Genomic DNA, 23,920 nt, shown 5'->3' with positions numbered 1-23,920 from the left:
ACTGAGATTGAACTTCAGGGTCAACCAATCCAATCCTCTGTCATGTAGATAGATGGCTTCCCTGGTGGCTCAGTGGTAAAGAACCCGCCAGCCAATGCAGGAGACAGGGTTCGGTCCCTGGGTCAGGAAGATCCCCTGGAGAAGGCAATGGCAACCCACTCCAGTATTCTTGCCTGGGAAATCCCATGGATAGAGGAGCCTGGCAGGCTATAGTCCATGGGATCGCAAAAGCACTGGACACGACTTAGCAACTAAACAACAAATCATATAGATGGGGAAACTGAGACATGGAGAAAGAAAATGCCTTCTCAAGGTTCAGAGAGCTGATCAGATTTGTACAAGAACCCAGCTTTAATCACACGTAGCCTGGCATTCATCCTCCTACTAGACCAGCCCCATTTGAAATGTTGTGTGTTTCTTTTTTTTTTTTTTTTTTTTTTTTTTGCCCCCATAAATTATAACTCTAAAGAGATGGCCACAGTATCTGAAAATAAAGTACTCAAATTTTTTCTTCTTCGAAATAAATAAGTCTACACCAGAGGAGCCCTTTCTTTTCTGACAATTTTATTTATTTTTGACTGTGCTGGGTCTTTATTGCTTTGCGGGCTTTCTCTGGCTGCGGTGAGCCAGGGCTGCTCTTTATTGCAGTGCCGGGGCTTCTCACTGCAGTGGTTCCTTCCCTGTGGAGCACAGGCTCTAGGGTGCGTGGACTTCAGTAGCTGCAGTTCCCCGGCTCTGGAGCACAGGCTCAGTAGTTGTGGCGCATGGGCTTGTTTGCTCCGAGGCATGTGGGATCTTCCCCGACCAGGGATCAAACCAGTGTCTCCCACGTTGGCGGGCGATCTCTATACCTTGGAGCCACCCATGAGCCACCACTGAGCTCCACCTCCCAGAGAAGCCTTTTGAAAAAGGCAAAATTTCATTCTCGCGGATGAATTGTTCCTTGTGAACAGATAGAAAACATATTTCACCACTTTTGTTTATATTTAGGAGGTGATGAATTTGAGTGAAGGTAATTAGAAATTCCAACTATACTCTTTTGATTTAGGGAAAAGACTTATCTCTAGCTCAGAACGTCTTGATTCTAAGGTTTGACTGCCTGGATTAGAGAACTTTGTTTGGTAAACTGAGATAACTGCTCATTGTCTTTGAATTCCCTTCCATCTAACTTCAGAGTCATTGTAACAAAAGTAGAAACGTCCACAAACTGAAGATTCCTCATCACTCTGAATAATCTGAGTTCCTCGGTTCTCAGGGGGAAGAGGAATCCGCATCGGGCGGCAGGTGCTACACATTCTTGCCCAGCCTGTGTCGCATGCCCTCCTGAGTTTTCCTGCAGCTATGATGCTCGGCGGACTGACGGCTCTCCCCTCCCTACCCCCTCTTCTGTTCTCTGTTCTTAGGGCTTTCAGGTGCCTCCTCAGCTTCTGGTGGGAAAGCTCTGAGTTGGATTTCACCAAGTTTTTCAATGGGTCCTCAGGGAGGTTGAGGCTTGGTTGTCCTAGAGCCCTAGCATTAAACTACTCTCTAACCACATTTAGTGACTTTTCTCCATTTCCCACCGCATGTTTCCCCTTTCCTCCTCTGTGTCTCCTGGGATCACCTCCAGGTAAAGTACCTGCATCCAGAGCTTTGCCTCAGGGTCTGATCTTGAGGTGATACAGCCACGATGCTGACACTGTACCCAAGCCAGGTTTCTGCCTTGGTGATAGAATAAGCGTGGTCCTCTAATAAGCGTGTCCACCGGAGATGGTTCAGCCTTGCCCTCGCTCCTGCACATGGGCAGATGAACCATTAAGCTTGGGAAGTTAAAGTGACGGGCCTTCACTTGAACAAGCCTCTTGCAAGGCCCTGGGAGGGTCCCTGGAAATATACTCATAAGGTTGTATGTTTTTGTAAAATTTGCAAAAGTAGGGCATTTTAACCACAGTTAAGACAACTGTTTCTGTCCAGGTGACATCTGGTGGCAGAGACCACTTTGGGAGTCTGACGCAGGTGGAAATTGAGCTAGGAACACATTTTAGTTGAACTTTGGAAAGATGATTTAGAACATTTCAGTAAAATAAATGCAAAATTATAGACTCCTGGTTTGTGTGAATATGGAATATGCTTTCTGCTATCTTTAAATTTATGTATTTAAAGAATGGAAAGAAAATTTAGACTAAAAACTAATGGGTAAGAAACAAGCAGTAGAGTGATAAATGAAGCAATAAAGTCAATAAAATTGTTCTTATATCAAGAAGTGAATTGCAACCAAAAAATTCATATCAAATGCAGTAATTTATTAAGAGGAATAAATACAGACGTAAGGAACAGGTTCATGAACTATTTGATAACCTAATTAATAAAGAGAAGTGAATCATATGAATACATTGGAAAAAATTAAATATCTTGATTATTTGACACCACATACTGACATCAATAACCTCAGATATGCAGATGACGCCACCCTTACGGCAGATAGTGAAGAGGAACTAAAAAGCCTCTTGATGAAAGTGAAAGAGGAGAGTGAAAAAGTTGGCTTAAAGCTCAGCATTCAGAAAACTAAGATCATGGCATCTGGTCCCATCACTTCATGGCAGATAGATGGGGAAACAGTGGAAACAGTGTCAGACTTTACTTTTGGGGGCTCCAAAATCACTGCAGATGGTGACTGCAGCCATGAAATTAAAAGATGCTTACTCCTTGGAAGGAAAGTTATGACCAACCTAGATAGCATATTCAAAAGCAGAGACATTACTTTGTCAACAAAGATCCATCTAGTCAAGGCTATGGTTTTTCCAGTAGTCATGTATGGATGTGAGAGTTGGACTGTGAAGAAAGCTGAACACCGAAGAATTGATGCTTTTGAACTGTGGTGTTGGAGAAGACTCTTGAGAGTCCCTTGGACTGCAAGGAGATCCAACCAGTCCATTCTGAAGAAGATCAGTCCTGGGTGTTCTTTGGAAGGAATGATGCTAAAGCTGAAACTCCAGTACTTTGGCCACCTCATGGGAAGAGTTGACTCATTGGAAAAGACTCTGATGCTGGGAGGGATTGGGGGCAGGAGAAGGGGATGTCGGAGGATGAGATGGCTGGATGGCATCACTGACTCGATGGACGTGAGTCTGAGTGAACTCCGGGAGTTGGTGATGGACAGGGAGGCCTGGCGTGCTGCGATTCATGGGGTTGCAAAGAGTCAGACAGAACTGAGCGACTGAACTGAACTGACATCAATGACTGTAATATAAACTCATGATACATCAGTACAATGAGGATGCCTGTGACAAATTGGTGAATGAGTGTCATAAATTTGAAGTATTTAAAATTAGACACTGCACCAAAAAACCCTGAAGTGCCCTAAAAACATACAGATCATATACACCAAAAGCTTAAAAGAGAATTTCCAACTTTGACAACAATCCTAACAACTTAAATGCCATTGCCAATCATGAGTTTGAAGCTGAAAGAAATGTTTCTAAACTATCAAAAATAAAACTAAATTTTAATCAGTCAGAGTAGAGGAAATACTAAATTTATCTTTCTATGCTCTCTGTGGAAAATATTCTCAAAATATTCTCATATGAAAAAACAACCAAGGAGTGTGCTCCCCAAAATGTTGGGGGAAAATTATCAAATGAGTTTGTAACGAGTTAATAAAAAATATTACTTTTCCAGATGTTGTGATGTTTGTGCTATTTGTCATGACTTATAATTTCTTTCCTTATTCCAAAAAAATGATTTTCATATCCAATTTTGTATTCTTTTTCTTACAGAGAGCCTCCTAAATTGTATAAGCTTCCATATCTTCCCAAGGTTTCCTCTAACGAATGTAATGCGTGTATGCATGCGTGCTCAGTCCCTCAGTTGTGTCTGACTCTTTGTGACCCCATGGACTGTAGGCTGTCAGGCTCTTCTGTCCATTGAATTTTCCAGGCAAGTATACTGGAGTGGGTTACCATGCCCTCCTCCAAGAGATCTTCCCTGCTGGCATTTCTTATGTTGCTGGCATTGGCAGGCAAGTTCTTTACCACTAGTGCCACCTGGGAAGCCTGAATGTAATACATCAGGCCTTAATCCTACAAGGGAAAAGAAGTAAGATGCTCTATCATCTGCTGAATATGCCAGGAATGGGTATGAACCATGAGATTCCCCAAATCAATGCATGTAAAGAGAGTGGGAAAACAGTAAATGATCTTTCTGATATGTCATGGATCGTTACATTTCACAATAAAGTTAGGAGTATATACATTTACTCAAGAAAGGAATTAGCATCTACTATATGTGATAGTGACCTACCCTGCTGACATTTCCAAAACATAGAAAGAAAACTGTCACATAAATTACAGAGGCAGTCATCACAGGGGAACAAAAGAAAACTGACAGAGACCTCAGAAAACTGGAGCCTGTTCCATTTCTTAGGCTTAGGGACCATAAAGAAAATAAGACAGTGTGTTAAAACCTGCAGGTCAGAGTCCATCACTGAGCAGCAGAAACTAATATATTGTAACAATTATTTTAGAAAAAAAAAGAAATGGTTTAAAAAGAATAGACTAATTTAGAAAACACATTGGCTCACACACAGTTATATTAAGGGTTCCAAGAAGCATCTGTGTATGAAGGGGTGTGTATAGGGTTAAAGTATAAAAGGAATTTTTGCTATGAAAGGGAAAGGGAAGGGGAAGTTGCTCAGTTGTGTCCAACTCTTCGTGACCCCATGGACTGCAGCCCACCAGGCTCCTCCATCCATGGGACTTTCCAGGCAAGAGTACTGGAGTAGGTTGCCATTGCCTACTCCTCACTAATCACTGCTGCTGCTGCTAAGTCACTTCAGTCATGACCGACTCTGTGCGACCCCATAGACAGCAGCCTACCAGGCTCCCCGGTCCCTGGGCTTCTCTAGGCAAGAACACTGGAGTGGGTTGCCATTTCCTTCTCCAATGGATGAAAGTGAAAAGTGAAAGTGAAGTCACTCAGTCGTGTCCAACTCTTAGCGACCCCATGGACTGCAGCCCACCAGGCTCCTCCATCCATGGGATTTTCCAAGCAAGAGTACTGGAGTGGGGTGCCATTGCCTTCAGCCTAAAAAGTTTGAAAAGTATGTATAAGGAGCACAAGAGAATAAGAATGACAGAAACAGCAGAGTTCAGTTTGGAAATCTGTAGCAGATTATAAATTCACTAAAATTGGGGAGGCATTTTTTTAAACAGCAGCAATAGACATGATTGGATTCTGGAGTGAAACCACAAAAGCTTATTGACTCAAAATACAATATATAAATTATAGTATGATATGATACCATGTGATAAAATATGGTATGGTTAAAATAATGACACAATGTAATATAATGAACACAATACAACTTAAATGAACAATTGTAGTTATTATGGCCCTAAGCCAGCACTCCCATTTTCCTCCCCACTGTCTCTCTCATTTGTAAGACTCATGAGCAAACTGGTTTTAGATAGTCTACAATTATAGGATTTCAGGCACAATATTATGTGTATGTATTTCAAAACACAATATAACAGTCTGTAATGATAATTTAATATTTTGTTTTACACTACCACTTGATTTAACATAACTGTTACCTAAACCTTTTTGCCTAATTAAAACCACTCACCCTTCTTTGCCTTCACCCCGCCCCCCCCCCCCCCCGAAAGAACAACAGAGTACTGAATAGGCTAAAAGGAATACCTTTTTTAAACTGGGTAACAGTAAGATCAAATGACACATTTGTTTTCAGGTGTAACATTTGTAATTCCAGCCTTAAGACAATCCTCTGATGTTAACACTGTCAATGTCTCTAAATAATGAAGTGACAGAATAAAAAGTCAATACGCAACAGCCAAGCTCAATAAAAATCTGCAGAAGGGAAAGTCATCTTTCATGAGCACCATAGAATAATAAATGGGCAGGTAATCCTCTGAGCTTACTTTGTCATATGTTACAACAATAATAAGGGAACCACATTCTAATGGTTTTTTTGACTTCAGTACCACAAGGAGCTTCCCAGGTGGCACTAGTGGTAACTAACCCACCAGCCAATGCAGGAGATTTAAGAGATGAGGGTTCAATCCCTGGATCAGGAAGATCCCCTGGAGAAGAAAATGGCAACCTACTCCAGTATTCTTGCCTGAAGAATCCCATGGACAGAAGAGCCTGGCAGGCTATGGTCCATAGGGTCACTAAGAGACATGACTGAAGTGACTTCACATGCACACACCATAAGAATATTAACAACGTGTATGTTGATTATATACAACTGGATATAGATCTTATGAGTGTATTCAGACAGAAAATGAGAAGGGGAAGAGTATTAACATTTATGAATGTCAATAGGATTGGCAGTATATTTGGTCCATTATATGCCTTATCTCAGAGAAGGCGATGGCACCCCACTCCAGTACTCTTGCCTGGAAAATCCCATGGATGGAGGAGCCTGGTAGGCTGCAGTCCATGGGGTCTCGAAGAGTTGGACACAGCTGAGTGACTTCATTTTCACTTTTCACTTTCATGCATTGGAGAAGGAAATGGCAACCCACTCCAGTGTTCTTGCCTGGAAAATCCCATAGACAGAGGAGCTAGGCGAGCTACAGTCCATGGGGTCACAAAGAGCCAGACATGACTGAGTGACTAAGCACACACAATACACACCTTATTTTATGAGGTATAACGATATATGAGGTATAATGATATAATGATATATGATATTTTAATATTGCAAAAATTTTTGTAACACTATGTTATCTATTACTGCTGCTACTGCTAAGTCACTTCAGTCGTGTCCGACTCTGTGCAACCCCATAGACGGCAGCCCACCAGGCTCCCCGGTCCCTGGGATTCTCCAGGCAAGAACACTGGAGTGGGTTGCCATTTCCTTTCTCCTGGGTTGCCATTTCCTTTCTCCAATGCATGAAAGTGAAAAGTGAAAGTGAAGTCGCTCAGTCATGTCTGACTCTTAGCGACCCCATGGACTGCAGCATACCAGGCTCCTCCATCCATGGGATTTTCCAGGCAAGAGTACTGGAGTGGGGTGCCATTGCCTTCTCCCTATCTATTACTATTCTCATGTTATAAAGAAACTATTGGTGTTCTGTCTCTGTGTTGTTAACAACTTACCATACCTTTGTTGGCTCAGAACATAAATTTGTCTTCCGCTTCTGTAGTTCAGGAAGGTGAAATGGGGGGGCCTAAAATCAAGATGTTGCTATGTTCCTTGCCAGGGCCTCTAGGGAAGGACCCCGTGCCTTGCTTTTCCATCTCCTAGAGGCTCCCCACACCTTGAAGGTTTTACCCCCTCGGCTCTTGACATACTTCCTCCATCTTCAAAGTTAACGACATTCGACTAAGTCCTTCTCATGTGCTTTCTCTGGTTTTCAGTTCCCTATTCCACTGTTAAAGGCCTTTGGGGTCACAATGGGCTCACCCAGATAATCCACAATTGGATGATTTAGGGGAGGGAGGGGATAGCATGATAGATGGATATGGTAAATCCAACAACAGTCTGAAGACACTGGGCTCCAGGTGGGCCCCAAGGGAAATGAGAGGGCACCAAATAACCTGCACTGGCCCTCCTCTTCTGACCAAGCCTCCCTATCCTTCTTCCTGCTGTCTTCACCTAGCCCTTCTCAACTAGAGAACAGGCAGCCCGTCGCTGTGAATGAGTTACAACTCACTAACCTGTACTGGCAGGAATGTGAATCCCAGGTTGGGTGTGTGCCCACAGGCACAGCCACTTTGGTCTTTGGGGCTTGGGCTAGAGATGGGCAAGGCAGGGGACCTAGGACAGAGAAAGAAGGCATAGACATGGCTTGATTGAGTATCTAGTTCACCTCATAGTCCCTTTGTTGAGAGACAGGGGGCTGTCACCAAGAGGCCCAGAGAGATCCATTTACTTGTTGAATAGAGTCTCCCCATTCACAGAGCAATTTGTTCCCACATAGATTTTTAAATGCATGGGAAAGACTTAGATGCAAAGGTATTCATAGTCACAGTTTTATTTTTAACCTTTGTTTTTCAATTGAATGTGGAGTTTTAAATTAATAAACTATTGATATAATCTGTGTTGTGCTCAGTCACTTCAGTCATGTCCAACTCTTTGAGATGCTATGGACTGTAGCCCGCCCGGCTCCTCTGTCCATGGGATTCTCCAAGCAAGAATACTGGAATGAGTTGCCATGCTCTCCTCCAGGGGATCTTTCCAACATAGGGATTGAACCCTTGTTTTCTGTGTCTCCTGCATTGCTGCTGCTGCTGCTGCTGCTGCTAACTCGCTTCAGTCGTGTCTGACTCTGTGAGACCCCATGGACTGCAGCCTACCAGGCTTCTCCATCCATGGGATTCTCCAGGCAAGAACACTGGAGTGGGTTGCCATTTCCTTCTCCAATGCATGAAAGTGGAAAGTGACAGTGAAGTCGCTCAGTCATGTCCGACTCTTAGCGACCCCATGGACTGCAGCCCACCAGGCTCCTCCATCCATGGGATTTTCCAGGCAAGAGTACTGGAGTGGGGTGCCATTGCCTTCTCCGCTCCTGCATTGCAGGTGGAGACTAATTATTTTTACAATGCCTTTAGCATGTGTTAACTTTTTCTTCATTTGCAAAAAGATCTGCTTTATTTTGCAGAAAAAATCCTACCCCCTATTCTGAGTCATCCTAAGTGGTGAGTGTTGCCTGTTCTCACCACTTTATTAGGATACTGGACAATAATTCACAGATCTTTAGGGAGTCAGCAGGCTCTCAGACACTGCCTGGAATGGTGATAAACATTATATATACATATACTATATATATATATATATATACACACTATATATATATTACACTATTATTAAATGTGGCTTGGAATTGCCAAACTGAACTTTATAAAATGACTATTATGGTATATAAAGCACCCTTTTCTGATAGTATTTTATAATTCCATGTAATATGATTCCATGTATAATTCCATGTAATATATATAATAGTGTAATATATTATATTATCACATATAATGTGTATATATTATATATAAATATAAATATAAATTAAATATATATAATTATATTTATATAAATGTAAAAAATATATATATTTAAATAGTGTAACTCTTACATGGTTCCCTCAAGCAATTAGCCTGTGTTGCTTGCCACTAGTTTGTTTTGCTTCCGTCCAGAAAGAATAAGCATTTGGTCTCTCTGCTCAGAATTATCATGTATTTCCATCTGCCCTCTAGGTAGGTCACTAGATTCCTTTGTGAAGAGTGGGCATCAAACAGTCACTAAAAAAATAAATAGAGCAAAATATGTCTCAATATTTCTCTAGAGCATTGAGTCATATTACATGGAATTATAAAATACTATCAGAAAAGGGCACTTTATATACCATAATAGTCATTTTATAAAGTTCAGTTTGGCAATTCCAAGCCACATTTAATTTTCTCTGAAAATTCCCACAGGGCAGAGAAGATATTGCTCTTTGTGGCTTTCAAGTCTCTTTCGGGGAAGTGTAAAATGACAACCTTTTAGAATTAGCACTTCATCCATAAATAAACACTAAATTACTTATACCAAATAAAGTCACCTGTGTATTTTCATTAACATAAATACTAAAATAATAAGTAGCTTTCCTATATAACCATCCTGGGATTTATGAGGTTTAGAATTCTGCATTTTAGTTTAGTACAAACTAGGTTAGAACTTGCAGTTCTTCATCTCCACTGATAGGTGGGGCTAGCAATTTCTGTATTAATTATAATATTTTAGCATATTAAAATTTATATCTAGATGAAGCAGATACTTCAAAGCTTCAAAACTGATGAAACTGCATACTTCTCTTTTAAAGGATAAAACTGTTTGCATTAATATGTGAAATACACTACTAAAACACCCCCTGCTGATTTCACAGGCTTTGCAGGGAGTTATGCATAATTTTCTGAAAATTAAAAGACTGAGGATCAGATATTTATGGTGATAAAAATTAGATCTCAATAACTTTTAAAAACTTGGAAGAGTCTCTTAAGGTGGAATTTTTAAAATTCAGTTCAACAACTATTTAACATATGTATGCATGCCTGCTAAGTCATTTCAGTCGTGTCCAACTCTTCACGACCCTATGGAGTTTAGCCTGCTAGGCTCTGCTGTCCACGGGATTCTCCAGGCAACAATACTGGAGTGGGTAGCCATTCCCTCGAGAGACTTGCAGAGTCAGAAGATTGGAGTTCGGGACTCAGCTGTGCCCTTGCTAGCACTGCAGCAGTATATATTGAATATCTTTGTAAACTTCCAGCACAGAATTGAAATCAAAATTAACTGAAGTAACTGTTTTGAGAATAAAAGATCATCCACTCTCAAATACTGATTACTGAAGACAGCATGGCATAAGACAATAATTCTCGTATTTAGATGTGAGAGTTTCTTAAAAACCCACCAATTCTCCATGTAACTATGCTTTTGCTTTTGCTTTTATTTTTTATGTTGGTGTTAATCTTTTAAAAGTTCATGTGAGCATATTCTGAAGCATCTGAATACTCTCCTTCTAACTGCACACACACACACACACACACATATATATATATATATATATATATATATATATATATATATACACACACACTCACGACAGCATTGTTGTCATTGTTCAGTTGCTAGGTGGTGATCGCGACCCCATGAACTGCAGCACTCCAGGCTTCCCAGTCTTACTATCTCCTGGAGCTTGCTCAAGCTCATATTCATTGAGTCAACCATGCCATCCAACCATCTCATCCTCTGTCGCCCCCTTCTCCTCTTGCCCTCAATCTTTCCCTGCATCAGGGTCCCTTCCAATGAGTCGGCCTTCACATCAGGTGGCCAAAGTAATGGAGCTTCAGTTTCAGCATCAGTCCTTCCAGAGAATATTCAGGGTTCAGCATCAGTCCTTTCAGTGAATATTCAGGGTTTTCTTTAGAGTTGACTGGTTTGATTCCCCTCCTTGCTGTACAGGGACTCTCAACAGTCTTTTCCAGCACCACAATTAGAAAGCATCAATTCTTCAGGGTGCAGCCTTCTTTATGGTACAATTCTCACACCCGTACATGACTACTGGAAAAACCATAGCTTTGACTATATGGACCTTTGTCAGCAAAGTGATGTCTCTGCTTTTTAATATGCTGTCCAGTTTTGTCATAGCTGTTCTTTCAGGGAGCAAACATCTTTTAACATACTGGCTGCAGTTACTGTCTGCAGTGATTTTGGAACTCGAGAAAATAAAATCTGTAACTGCTTTGACTTTTCCCCCATCTATTTACCATGGAGTGATGAGACCAGATGCCATGATCTTAGTTTTTTGAATGTTGAGTTTTAAGCTAGCTTTTTCACTTTTCTCTTTCACCTTCATCTAAGAGGCTCTTTAGTTCCTATTCCCTTTTTGCTATCAGAGTAGTGTCATCTGCCTATCTGAGGTTGTTGATGCTTCTCCCAGAAATCTTGATCCCAGCTTGTGAGTCATTCAGCCCAGCATTTCTCAAGATGTATTCTGCACATCAGTTAAATTAACAGAGTGACAATATATAGCCTTGACGTACTTCTTTCCAATTTTGAACCAGTCTGTCATTCCATGTTTGGTTCTAACTGCTGCTTCTTGCCACACATACAGGTTTCTCAAGAGACAGGTAAGGTGTCTGGTATTCCCATCGCTTGAAGAATTTTCCACAGTTTGTTGTGATCCATATAGTCAAAGGATTTAGTGTATTCAATGAAACATGCCGGCATTACTGTCAAGTAATTTGACCTTTGTTTCTAAGCTAATGAAAACAGCTACAGGTTGACTTAAAGTATAGCTCTCTTGTTACTCCAAGAGAAAGGCAAGCCACAATGGCAAAAACCCCAAATGAAGATTTGGTGGTAGTCTGGATCCGGAAACCTGATGAGAAAATTCAATCATTACATGGCACACTCTAATATTTGGTAAGCTGAACTTTAAATAAAAGAATCCTGTCAGTCTGCATTGAGACCAGTAATTTAATGCCACACACCATTTGTTTTGGTTTTGTAGCTATAGAAATGTATTTACTAAATTGTATTTTAGTCATATGAAAATGGTAAACAAGTTTATAGTCAAGATTCAGAATCTATATATTAAATAGCATCATAAAAATTAAAATGAACATACATTAATTAAATAATTAACTTTAAAATAATCTAATACTTGAGGGGTGTGGCCAAAATTGGAACTCAGAAAAGAAATAACTCAGATTAAAGTCTTCTAACTCAAATGACCTCATCTCCCTCTATTTCTTCACAGTAAGGATAAGGATGGGTTGGCTCAGTGGCAAAGAATCCACCTTTACGAGAGAGGTAAGTTGGATTTCTGGGTCAGGAAGATCCTCTGGAGAAGGAAATGTCAACCCACTCCAATATTCTTGCCTGGGGAATCTCATGGACAGAGGATCCTGGAGGCTCACAGTCCATGGGGTCACAGAGGAATCGGACATGCCTCAGCGACTAAAACAACAACAAACTAAGGATGATAATCTCACCACATAGGACTGTTGCGAGGAGTAAATAAAACAATGAGTATAACCTGCGAATGAACACCTCTTGTGGAAAATAAGGGTTCTGAGTCAAGAGTCTAGACTTTCAAAAATAGGATAAATATTGCTAACTTCTGTTTAGGGTGGAGGAAACAAAATCTTTAGAAAGGTGGTATAACCAAGTATTTGATATATACAAGAAAACGCTTCCCAAAGCCTAAAGCGCTAAACAAAGCGGCTTTTCTCACTGACTACATTTTGAAGCAACAGGAGTTGGGTTCTATTCTGGCTCTCTAGCAAAGCCTGGTAGGCTGCAGTCCATGGGGTCGCTGAAGATCGGACACGACTGAGCGACTTCACTTTCACTTATCACTTCCATGCATTGGAGAAGGAAATGGCAACCCACTCCAGTGTTCTTGCCTGGAGAATCCCAGGGGCGGGGGAGCCTGATGGGCTGCCGTCTATAGGGTAGCACAGGTTCGGACACGGCTGAAGTGACTTAGCAGTAGCAGCAAATATGCAGATGTCGTTTAACCCCTTGGGCCGCATTCACCCGCAAGTAATTATAGCAGTAACGGCCATCTTTGATAGCGACTTTACCCTATACCATGCACTTGAACTACGTTCTGGATTTACACACCAGACGACCTCTCTCAGTGCCACAATTTTAAAGCAAACATTACGTTCACTTAACAGATTTTTTAAAAATAACAATAAGGCCAACAGAAGTTAGAAACCTGCCATGCCACACCTGCTGTGCTGAGATTCTAAAAACATCCACCATAAGAGAACTGTTAGCAATCAACAGTTTTGCCGTTAACAACCTGCTATCCCGCAACCCTCCACAGAGGCGCTTTTAGGACCGCCCATCCGCCAGGTGGGGCTTCCCTGCGGCTCAGCTGGTAAGGAATCCGCCCGCCATGCGGAAGACCTGGGTTCGATCCCTGGGTTGGGAAGATCCCCTGGCGAAGGGAACGGCTACCCAGTCCAGTATTCTGGCCTGGAGAATTCCATGGACTGTGTAGTCCATGGGTTCGCAAAGAGTCGGATACGACTAAGCGACTTTCACTTTGGAGTCAAACTCAAAACAAATCCCCCACCAGGTGAACTTCATTCGCCAATCCTTGGGTCCGCCCCTCCTCGCTCAGGCCCAGGCCCCGCCTCTCCCCGCCCCGCCATCGCTCCGGCCTCCGCCCACCTCACTTGCAAACACGGCGCGGTTACCCAGCCTGCAGTGCACTTAGCAGGACGGGGAGCATGCGCTTTGTGTGCGCCTGGATTTCCGGTTCGCGTCCTTCGCTTCCGACGGGGTACGTCTAACCAATCACGTAGGCTCGGAGGTGGGCCATAGTTCTCCCAGGCTCCTCCCCCTGCTATCTCTTGAGGAGCCTTGGAGGAATGTCCGGCGTGGGACGTGTACAGTCAGACCAGGGTTCATGGCTTCCTCCAGGACGCTTGGCACTTTCCGTCTCCCGCCGTTGCCCACGATTCGAGAAATCATTAAGTTGTTTAGACTGCAAGCCGTGAAGCAGCTATCCCAGAATTTTCTTCTGGACTTGAGGCTGACAGGTGGCTTATCAGTGTTTCCCCGGCGTCTCCCTCGCGTCCCTGGGGGAGTGGGGTCGAGGGGGTTTCGCGCGGACCCTGCGGGCGGGCGACGGGGTTCAGGCACAAAGGTGTGCGGTGGCCGTAGGTCAGACCCTTCTGCCGCTTTGCTCTGAGAGAACTCCGGAGCCCCAGCGCCCAGCGGGTGTGTAGAGTGTGTCGGTTGCTGAGTGGTGTTTGCCGTGGGCTTTGGAAGGCAGGCTGTGCGGACGCCGAGCAAACGCTGGCTTTGGAAGGCTTCGCGTCTCCTGAAAGGCGCTTGTGGAATTCCAAATCTTGGTGTGTTACCAATAAGGAATATATGCACGTGCTGACTGATTTGGCTTTTTATGCAGTTAAACTTGCAGGGACTTTATTGGTAACAGGTCGGAAGAGTATCCATTTCATGGCGTTCGATATTTAAAAGTTTACTTGTTGAGTCTTACCCTCGAGGGTGCAGATATTCATTCTGTAAACACTCATGAAACCAGCCCCTTTGTACTAGAGCTGAAGTGGGATATCAGAGTGAATGAACAAGGCCAAGTCTGTCCCCAAGGAGCTTACATTTTACTCAGTTTGCTTTCCCACTCCCTAAGCCACGTTTTATGAAGTAAAATTTAGACACAATAAAATTCACCTGTTTGAAGCGCACAGTTGGATAAATTTTGCAAATGTATATAGTCGTTTAACCTCTACCAGCGTTTCTTCGTGCTGGTCTTTCTGAAAGATGATACTGCAAGAAAAAGATTATTAGAAATATGGCAGTTCACAGTTGGAGTACGTAACATTTCTGAGGTTTTGGTATTTCATTCTATTTGGCCCCTCTTAAGAAACTGAGTCAGTAAATCACGTATTTCGAAAGTTGTGAAGTACAGTCCAACAGCAGGGACGGGTGGTTTTATTTCTTGAACTTAGAGTAGCAGTGTGGGCAAGCCAATAGCGATGTAACGGGGTAAAAAAACTTAACCTGTTTTCAGTTTTTTTATTTAATGGGACGAGAGCTCTACCACAAGAGCATTAAAAGGTCATCCATCTCGAAAATTCTTTGGTCCTGAGATGGTTGGATGGCATCACTGACTCAATGGAGTTTGAATGGGCTCCGGGAGTTGGTGATGGACAGGGAAGCCTGGCCTGCTGCAGTCCACGGGTTGCAAAGAGTCGGCCGTGACTGAATAGTAACTAGAGCCAGCCTTTTCGGGTAGTCATTAGCTGCATTCTAGATGCAAAGCACCGTTCCCGGGACTGAAAATAGAGGTCTTTATATTGAAAAAAAAATCCTTCATATGTCCTTTCTCATGTGAGCCTTTATTCACCTTCAGGAATCAATTCCAGAATCTAGATACTATTGTTCCCTCTTCTACAGGAACCAAAATGAAGATAAGGTACTTGTGTGAGGTGAGAAGCTCAGGTGTGAACAGAGCAAGATGGAACCCCAGGCATAGTGAATTGACTGTGCTCTTTGATATCCATTTGTGTTTGAATGTTTCTGAAAAGTTTAAGGTGAAAAGACTGTCCTATCTACTGTTGTAGCTTTCCATTTTAAAAAAAAGAGAGAGACTGTTAAAATCACTCTGTAATATCTGCACTTAAGGCAGCCTCTCTGTTCCCTCTGAGAGACAATGCTCTTTAGTGGAGAAAGGGTTGGCTTTTAGGACTTATACCTGTGCTGGTGTCCATTTGTTTTCCAGGTAACCTCACTCAAATAATAGATGAAGAAACTGGAAAGTTCAGAGAAGTTAAAATGGGGTAGTAATTCTTAAGTTAGGGCTTCACAGGTGTCGTTACTCATAAAGCACCTGCCTGCCACATCAGGAGACTTAATAAGAGACATGGGTTCAATCCCTGGGTCGGGAAGATTCCCTGGAGAAGGGAATGGCAATGCACTCCAGTATTCTTGCCTGGAAAAGTCCATGGTCAGAGGAGCCTGGTGGGCTGCAGTCCATGGGATCGCAGAATCAGGTGCTACTGAAGTGACTTAGCACAGCACATACGGCACAGTTCTTCGTTAATATGTTGTAAGGATTTGCTGTGAGAAAGCATGTTAAACACCTGTAACGTGGTCAGTGTATGCTCGTTTTCTCCTGGCACCCATTGAAGAGAAAACTATTCTTGGATAATTGAGAGATTGTTTTTGTCTCTAAGCCTACAAAGGTAGGTTATTAGTAACGAGCAAAAATGAGACTGTACACTGTCAGTGAACAGTGTAAAGCGCTAGTATGTTTTCAGTGGCTAAATTTCTACCATCCCAAGAAGCCCAGTTGCTTGGATTTTAATATCTCAGTCAATATGATTAGTCCATTGTTTTTCCAGAAGGTTGGTTGCAATGAATCCTCAGTAATGTGCTTTTCCGTGCTTTCTTAAGGTCTGCTAACTTAGATTGATTAAAAAATTAATTTTCTTGTATCAACTTGCATGTTTGCAAAGCTCAAAAAACCTTCACTCCTAAATTTAACTTTTTCCTAAAAATAACCAAGAATCTCAATTTCTGCAAATCCTGTTAGCTAGGAACTTGGTACCATTGCCACATTGACCACCAGCTAGATGTCTGTAGATAAAAGTGAATACTGCCAGCACTTTCTGCTTCTGAATTTCTAACTCGCAACGTTGGAAATTCTGAATGTGAAGCTCGCCTTGCTTATTCACATAATTGATATTCAACAACTGTAGAGAAGTGGTTTGTGTTTTTCCATCACTTCTTATATTGATTAGTTTGGCAGAAACAGGTGAAAAATACCGTGTGTGCACATGCTTTCATGCACGTGCACTCAGTCGTGTCCGACTCTCTGCAATCCCGTGGACTGTAGTCTTCCAGGCTCCACTGTCCATGGGATTTTCCAGGCAAGAATACTGGCATGGGTTGCCATTTCCTTCTCCAGGGGATATTCCCAACCCAGAGATTGAACCCTTGTCTCTTGCATCTCCTGCATTGGCAGGCAGATTCTTTACCACTGCACCACCAAGGAAGCTCTCAGAAAATACCATGTTTATTTAAGTTAAGGAAATTTGTCATGGTAATCCTATTTTTATTAAGGGTCTGGTAGAATTCAGCAGTTATATGGTAGACTATTGAATGGCTACTATACATTGGTTTAGGCTGAGTTAAATAATCTGATAAATACTATGTATAAAAGATTAGTTGGTTGAGTAATGCTGATAAGAATTTGTGTAGATTATTTTTCATTTTGAATTCCATATGTTGACATTTGCCAAGGTAATTGATTCAAACTTTCTTTTCTCTAGATAAAATTGTAAGGAAAGCTGGCAATCTGACAAATGCTTATGTATATGAAGTGGGCCCTGGGCCTGGGGGAATCACAAGATCCATTCTCAATGCCGGTGTTGCGGAACTTCTGGTGGTTGAAAAGGATAGTCGATTTATTCCTGGATTACAGGTGAGTTGCTCAAAGTACCTTACTTAGGAGGTAAAAACCCAGTTTAAATCTTAAGGCCACGATTCTTAAACCTCAGGGTATATAAAACTTCTACAGTTTGCTCCTCACACTGCAGTTCTCCAGGCCTCATTCCAGAGATTCTGATTACAGTGGTCTAGGAGTGGTCTAGGAATCTGCATTTCTAATCACCATCCTCACATGAATTGTTGGCCAAAGCTTGAATGAACCAGCTTTATGCATTGATGCTAAGCAAGCTAATTGTGTGCCTTTTTTGGCTACTAATAGCTGTGCGTGCCATAGTACCCCATTCCGTCAAAAATAAGTAAAACTAAGAAATGCTAACAATGTCTCAGTTACTGGCATGGCTTCTGAGAACCTCCTTTAAGTTCAGAAAATCATTTCTACAAGCACAAGATAGAGAAGATACACGCCTCATTGAGAGAAAGTAATTGTTAAGCTTAGGCATTTGTATAAGGATTTTTTAAGTGAAAAAATTAAGTTGTGCCATAGGTTTAAAATGAGGTTTGAATAAAATGATCATTGTTGTTCTTTAGTCACTAAGTCATGACCAACTTTTTTGCAACCCCATGGACTATAGCCCACCAGGCTGCTCTGTCCATGGGATTTCCCAGGCAAGAATACTGGAGTGAGTTGCCATTTCCTTCTCCAGGAAATCTTCCTGACCCAGGGATCAAACCTGAGTCGCCTACATTGACAGGCAGATTCTTTCCCACTGAGCCACCTGGTAAGCCGGAATGAAATGATAAATGTATCTTTAAAACAGTAGGTGATGTCCTATGAGAAGTGTTTGAAGAAACTGGTTGTATTTCATTGAAAGAGAAGCCCTGAGTGAGGGGATTCATAGCTGCCTCTCCAAAGCTGTGGTGGGGAGGATCAGTTTGTTTTGGTCTTCTCTAGAAGAGAACTAAAACAGGTAAGAATTGAGGGAGGCAGGTGGATTTAAAAATGAGGAGAAACTTAAATTTTTAAAAACAGTATAATACAGTGGAACAGATTATACAAGGGATCTTATAAAGGGATTCTTCATGGGGGGCACTTATACCTAATGGCTTAAGGGCCTTTGATTCCTCTTTAATTCTGAAACCTGAAAAGAGTCCTTAGCCTTTGGTTCATAAGAGTAGCAATTTATTTAGTGAGTCCAATAGAATAATAAAATTAGCTACATTGTTACTTTCATATAGGAGGACAAATCAGTTTAAAATTAGTACATTCTAAAACGTTGATGTATATTAATGGATAAATGTTTAATTTCTGCCAGAACAGTTTGAGAAAATTTGAGAAAATCGAGAGCTTGTGTTTATGCCTCTGGATATTTTTAGAAACCTAGTGAGTTTTCTTCTCATTATTTTGCTATATCCAGCCTTTATGCTTTAAAAAAATTATATATTTAGTTCCACCTAATTTTGCCAGCCTTGATAGAATTGGATTCAGATTTATAACTTTATTTGGGGATTATTACATGGTGCAATGCACTTTCATGCACTGGAGAAGGAAATGGCAACCCACTCCACTGTTCTTGCCTGGAGAATCCCAGGGACGGGGGAGCCTGGTGGGCTGCTGTCCATGGGGTCGCACAGAGTCGGACACGACTGAAGTGACTTAGCAGCAGCACATAGTGCAATATTCCTTGATTAAATATGGAATTTAATAGTGATTTTTGCTCTGAACCAGTTTCTTTCCAGAATGTTGTATCAGTTGGAGGTGGAAGTTGTAACAGTGTTATTTTTGGTGGGAGCATAAGATGATAAAAAGAAACTGAATAACATTACACAGTTTCCTGCAGGTTTATTCATCTAGCCTGTCTGCAGGCATAGAGAAGATTCTTGTGACTTCTTTTCACCTTAAAGGGATGTCTTAACCCTAGATCTCACCCTCTATTATGTGTAATTTTTTCTCATTAGGCAGGCAGGTGAATCACATTTCGCATCACCAGCCTAATTTACATATCCTCCTCTCTGATCTCAACGAAAGATGTTTTGAAGACAGACCAACAGACAGCCACACTCTTTTCACTGCCCCTCCCATATCCCTGCACTCCTAACTTCTGCCTTGTTTTATTTGTCTCATGAGATTTTTTATTATCTGACACACTGTATGTTCTTATTTGTTGTCAGTCTCACATCTTTGAGGTCTTCCCTGGTGGCTCAGACAGTAAAGAATCCTCCTGACGATGCAGGAGACCTGGGTTCGATCCCTGGGTAGGAAAGATCCTCTGGAGAAGGGAATGGCTCCCCTCTCCAGAAGTCTTGCCTGGAAAACCCCATAGACAGAGAAGCCTAGTTTGGCTACAGTCCACAGAGTTGCAAAGAGTCAGACACAGCCGAGCAACTTAACACTTCTTCACCCCTCTGGAATGTTAAGTGCCATGAGGGTAGATGTTTTTGTCTGTTTTGTTCCCTGCTGTATCTCCACAGCATCTAAGAGTGCCTGGTGCATACCAGATGTTAGGTAATGTTTCACATGGAGATAGAAAGGTTGACTCTTTGTAGATATCTAATTAGCTGATTAAATAAATGTGTTATTTAATGGTGAAACCGAATAATTGGGTATCATTAATCATCAAAGTTATGTGCTTTTTTCCCTAAATATGAAGGTTGATTTCAAGGTAAATTGCTGTGCAGGAAGTATATATTTGACTTCTGTTTCTGTAGGAGAAGTAAAATTAATTTTTAGTGTCGCATATGCAGGAAAGGAATTTGCCTTAAAAAGAAATGTTGGGTACTAAAATATCAAATAGACTTCTTTTTCTTGTAAAGAATGTTTCAATATGTAAAACCACGTTCTTTTAGAGGTGCTAAATTAATCATAAAACTGCGTAAAGGCAGAAAGAGTGGTCTATTTTAAGAATTCCATTTTAGTGATATCTAAGCTAATAGAATTACTTTTTAAAGAAATTGTAATAATTTATAAAATGTCTGCTAGTTGGAAGTATGTCATTTGTAGCTTAATTCAGGTTCTTAAAATATTATCACGAGGCAGCCTAGGGAAAAGAACATAGTGATAACATACAGGTTTTTCACTATTAGCATGTTGTAATGTAAGAAAACGTGTTTAATACGTGAAAGCATTGTAGTGTGATTTTTGTAGAAAAGAACAGACTCTTAGCGTCAGATGACCTGTGTTTGATGTCTGGCTCTACCGTTTACTATTTATATGACTGGGCAGGAAACTCTCACTGTGCCTCAGTTTGCTCATAGGATTGGTATGGTTTAAATGTGTTTAAAAACATGCTGTCAGGTTTTGGAGTTTATCTCCAGTACTCTTAAGATGTTGCTCTGCTATCTTATTATGTTGTTTCTGACAAATCTGTTCTTTGCTTCTGTCTTTTTTCTTGGGCTGTTTTTATGATTTTTTCTTTTTTTTATAATTTTATTTGTAATTGAAGGATAATTGCTTTACAGTATTATGTTGGTTTTGGCCAAACATCAGCACGAATCAGCCATAGGTATACGTATGTCCCCTCCCTCTTGCACCTCCCTCCCCATCCTACCTCCCTAGGTGGTTATAGAGCCCCAGTTTGAGTTCCCTGAGTCATATAGCAAATTTGCCATACAGCAAAATGGCTGTGCATATTACATACGGTGATGTGTGTTTCCAGGTTACTCTCTCCATACATCTCACCCTCTGCTTCCTTCCCCATGTCTGTGTAAGTGTGTTCTCAATGTCTGTGTCTCCTTTGCTGCCCTGCAAACGGGTTCATCATTTTAGATTCCATATATATGCATTAGTATATGATACTTGTTTTTCTCTTTCTGACTTACTTCACTCTGTATAATAGGCTCTAGGTTCATCCACCTCATTAGAACTGACTGGAATGTGTCCCTTTTTATAGCTGATGATTTTTTCTATATCATTGGCTTTGAGTCTTTTCATCATGATGTGCCTTGGTGTCCTTTTCTTCATGTTTCTTGCCCATGGGCCAGTGAGAGCTTCCTGGATCAGCCCTGGGATTTCTTTGGAAGGAATGATGCTAAAGCTGAAACTCCAGTACTTTGGCTACCTCATGCGAAGAGTTGACTCATTGGAAAAGACTGTGATGCTGGGAGGGATTGGGGGCAAGAGGAGAAGCGGACGACAGGATGAGATGGCTGGATGGCATCACTGACTCGATGGACGTGAGTCTGAGTGAACTCCGGGAGTTGGTGATGGACAGGGAGGCCTGGCGTGCTGCAATTCATGGGGTCGCAAAGAGCCGGACTGAGCAACTGAACTGAAAACAGTATTTCTACTTGATAGGCAATGTAGACTTCATGGGATTGAGAATCAAATAGATTGGTTTTCAGATATCATATATAGCACTTACTAGCTTTGTGACCCTGGGCTTGCCTTTGAACCTTTTTTAGCTTCAGCTTTCTCATCTGCAGCATGGGAATGTTAGTTTTCTTCTGTGGTTATTACAAGGATAGAAATTTATGTAAAGAGATTGGTCTGTTGCCCATAGTCAGTAAATGGCTGCTCTTACAATTCTTCCCCTTCCCCATCTTCTTGCAAAGGGAGATAAAAGGAATCTGGTCATCCTAACAACAGGACTTGTTTTTAATCAGAGGTAGTAAATGTTTGAAATTCTTTCTAGCAAATTTTAAATAGGACTTCCTGTTGTGATGACTACATATGTATACATGTAACTTACTTGATACAGATATGACCACAGTTAATCATAACATGGACAACTCTCAATCAGTTAGCAAAAGCTGATTCACAGCCAAAATGATCTAGTCCACTGCAAGTAAGTACAGAGAATGCTGGAAGCAGACCCACTGACTACAGCAAGAAGTAACAGTTATTACTGTGGCAGAAGAGCTACAAGAAGCGAAAGCACAATAGGGAAGGGTCCATAGCTATTGAGGCCGTTACTCTACAGTCAACAGTGATCCAAGTCATCAAGAATTCTATAAGTTTATTTTTAAGAAATGTTGACAATTAAAGGAGTTACATTGGTTGAATAGAAAAAGTCTTAGTTGCTCAGTCGTGTCTGACTCTTAAGTGACCAGTGGACTGTAGCTCACCAGGCTCCTCTGTTCATGGAGTTCTCCAGTTAGGAATTCTGGAGTGGGTTGCCATTACGTACTCCAGGGGATCTTCCCACAGGGATCGAACCTGGGTCTCCTGCACTGCAGGCAGATTGTTTACATGTGAACCACCAAGGAAAACCCTGGGTTGAATAGAAAATTTATTAAATCAAATATCTAATCCCTTGATGAATCTGAGTGGGTTTCTGCTGTACCTGTTCTTATTGTTTGTTGTTTAGTCGCTCAGTTGTGTCTTAACTCTTTGCGACCCCATGAACTGCAGCACACCAGGCTTCCTTGTCCTTCACTATCTCCCAGAGTTTGCCCAAGCTCATGTCTATTGACTCAGTGATGGCATCCAACCATCTCATCCTCTGTCATTCCCTTCTCCTCCTGTCCCCAATCTTTCCTAGCATCCGGGTCTTTTCCAATGAGTCATCTCTTTGCATCAGATGACCAAAGTATTGGAGCTTCAGTATCAGTCTTTCAGTGAATATTCAGGCTTGGTTTCCTTTAGGATTGACTGGTTTGATATCCTTGCTGTCCAAGGACTCTCAAAGAGTCTTCTCCAGCACCATAGTTTGAAAAAAATTCAGTTCTTCTGTGCTCAGTCGTCTTTATGGTCCAACTCTCTCATATGTACATGATGACTGGAAGATAACATAGCTTTGACTATATTGACCTTTCTCAGCAAAATGTTGTCTCTGCTTTTTAATATGCTCTCTAGGTTTGTCATAGCTTTTCTTCCAAGGAACAAGCATCTTTTAATTTCACAGCTGCAGTCATTTTGAAGCCTAAGAAAATAAAATCTGCCCATTTCCTCTTTTTCCCCCAAGAACTGATCTGATTCACCATGAAATGATGGGACTGGATGCCATGATCTTTGTTTTTTGAATGTTGAGTTTTAAGCCAGCTTTTTCATTCTTCTCTTATACTTTCGTCAAGAGGCTCTTTAGTTTCTCTTTGCTTTCTACCGTAAGGGTGGTTTTGCATATCTGAGGTTATTGATATCTTTCCAGGCAGTCTTAATTCCAGCTTGTGATTCATCCACCTGACATTTCACATGATATACTCTGCATAAAAGGTAAATAAGCAAGGTGACAATAGACAGCTTTGATGTACGTCTTTCCTAATTTTGAATCAATCCATTATTCCCTGTCCGATTCTAACTGTTGCTTCTTGACCTGCATACACATTTCTTAGGAGGCAGGTAAGGTGGTCTGGTATTCCCATCTCTTTAAGAATTTTCCACAGTTTGTGATCCCCACGTCAAAGGCTTTAGTGTAGTCAGTGAAGCAGATGTTTTTCTGGAATTCCCTTGCTTTCTCTGTGATCCAGTGGATGTTGGCAATTTGATCTCTGGCACCTCTGCCTTTTCTAAATCAAGCTTGTACATCTGGAAGGTCTCGGTTCATGTACTGTTGAAGTCTAGCGTGAAGGATTTTG

The 23,920-nt window shown here is 41.5% G+C and overlaps 1 protein-coding gene and 1 long non-coding RNA gene across 10 annotated transcripts in view; one reads left to right on the top strand and one right to left on the bottom strand.

Annotated features, from left to right (window-relative positions):
• Positions 1 to 23,920, bottom strand: part of LOC129620184 (uncharacterized) — a 231,571-nt gene that overhangs the window by 203,608 nt on the left and 4,043 nt on the right. The window lies entirely within an intron of this gene.
• Positions 13,662 to 23,920, top strand: part of TFB1M (transcription factor B1, mitochondrial) — a 65,901-nt gene continuing 55,642 nt past the window's right edge. For 3 of the 9 annotated variants that reach the window (XM_055536051.1, XM_055536054.1, XM_055536053.1), the window contains exons 1-2: positions 13,808 to 14,037; positions 17,293 to 17,444. In XM_055536051.1, coding sequence (XP_055392026.1) covers positions 13,905 to 14,037; positions 17,293 to 17,444 — 285 coding nt within the window. In that variant the 5' untranslated portion in view covers positions 13,808 to 13,904. Of the gene's footprint in view, positions 13,779 to 13,805; positions 14,038 to 17,292; positions 17,445 to 23,920 lie in introns of those variants that run through there. The other 6 variants (XM_055536057.1, XM_055536058.1, XM_055536055.1 and 3 more) reach the window with 5 other exon arrangements.

This window comes from Bubalus kerabau, chromosome 9, assembly GCF_029407905.1.
Source record: "Bubalus kerabau isolate K-KA32 ecotype Philippines breed swamp buffalo chromosome 9, PCC_UOA_SB_1v2, whole genome shotgun sequence".
Lineage (NCBI taxonomy): Eukaryota > Metazoa > Chordata > Mammalia > Artiodactyla > Bovidae > Bubalus > Bubalus kerabau.
This window is presented reverse-complemented; position numbering and strand designations above follow the sequence as displayed.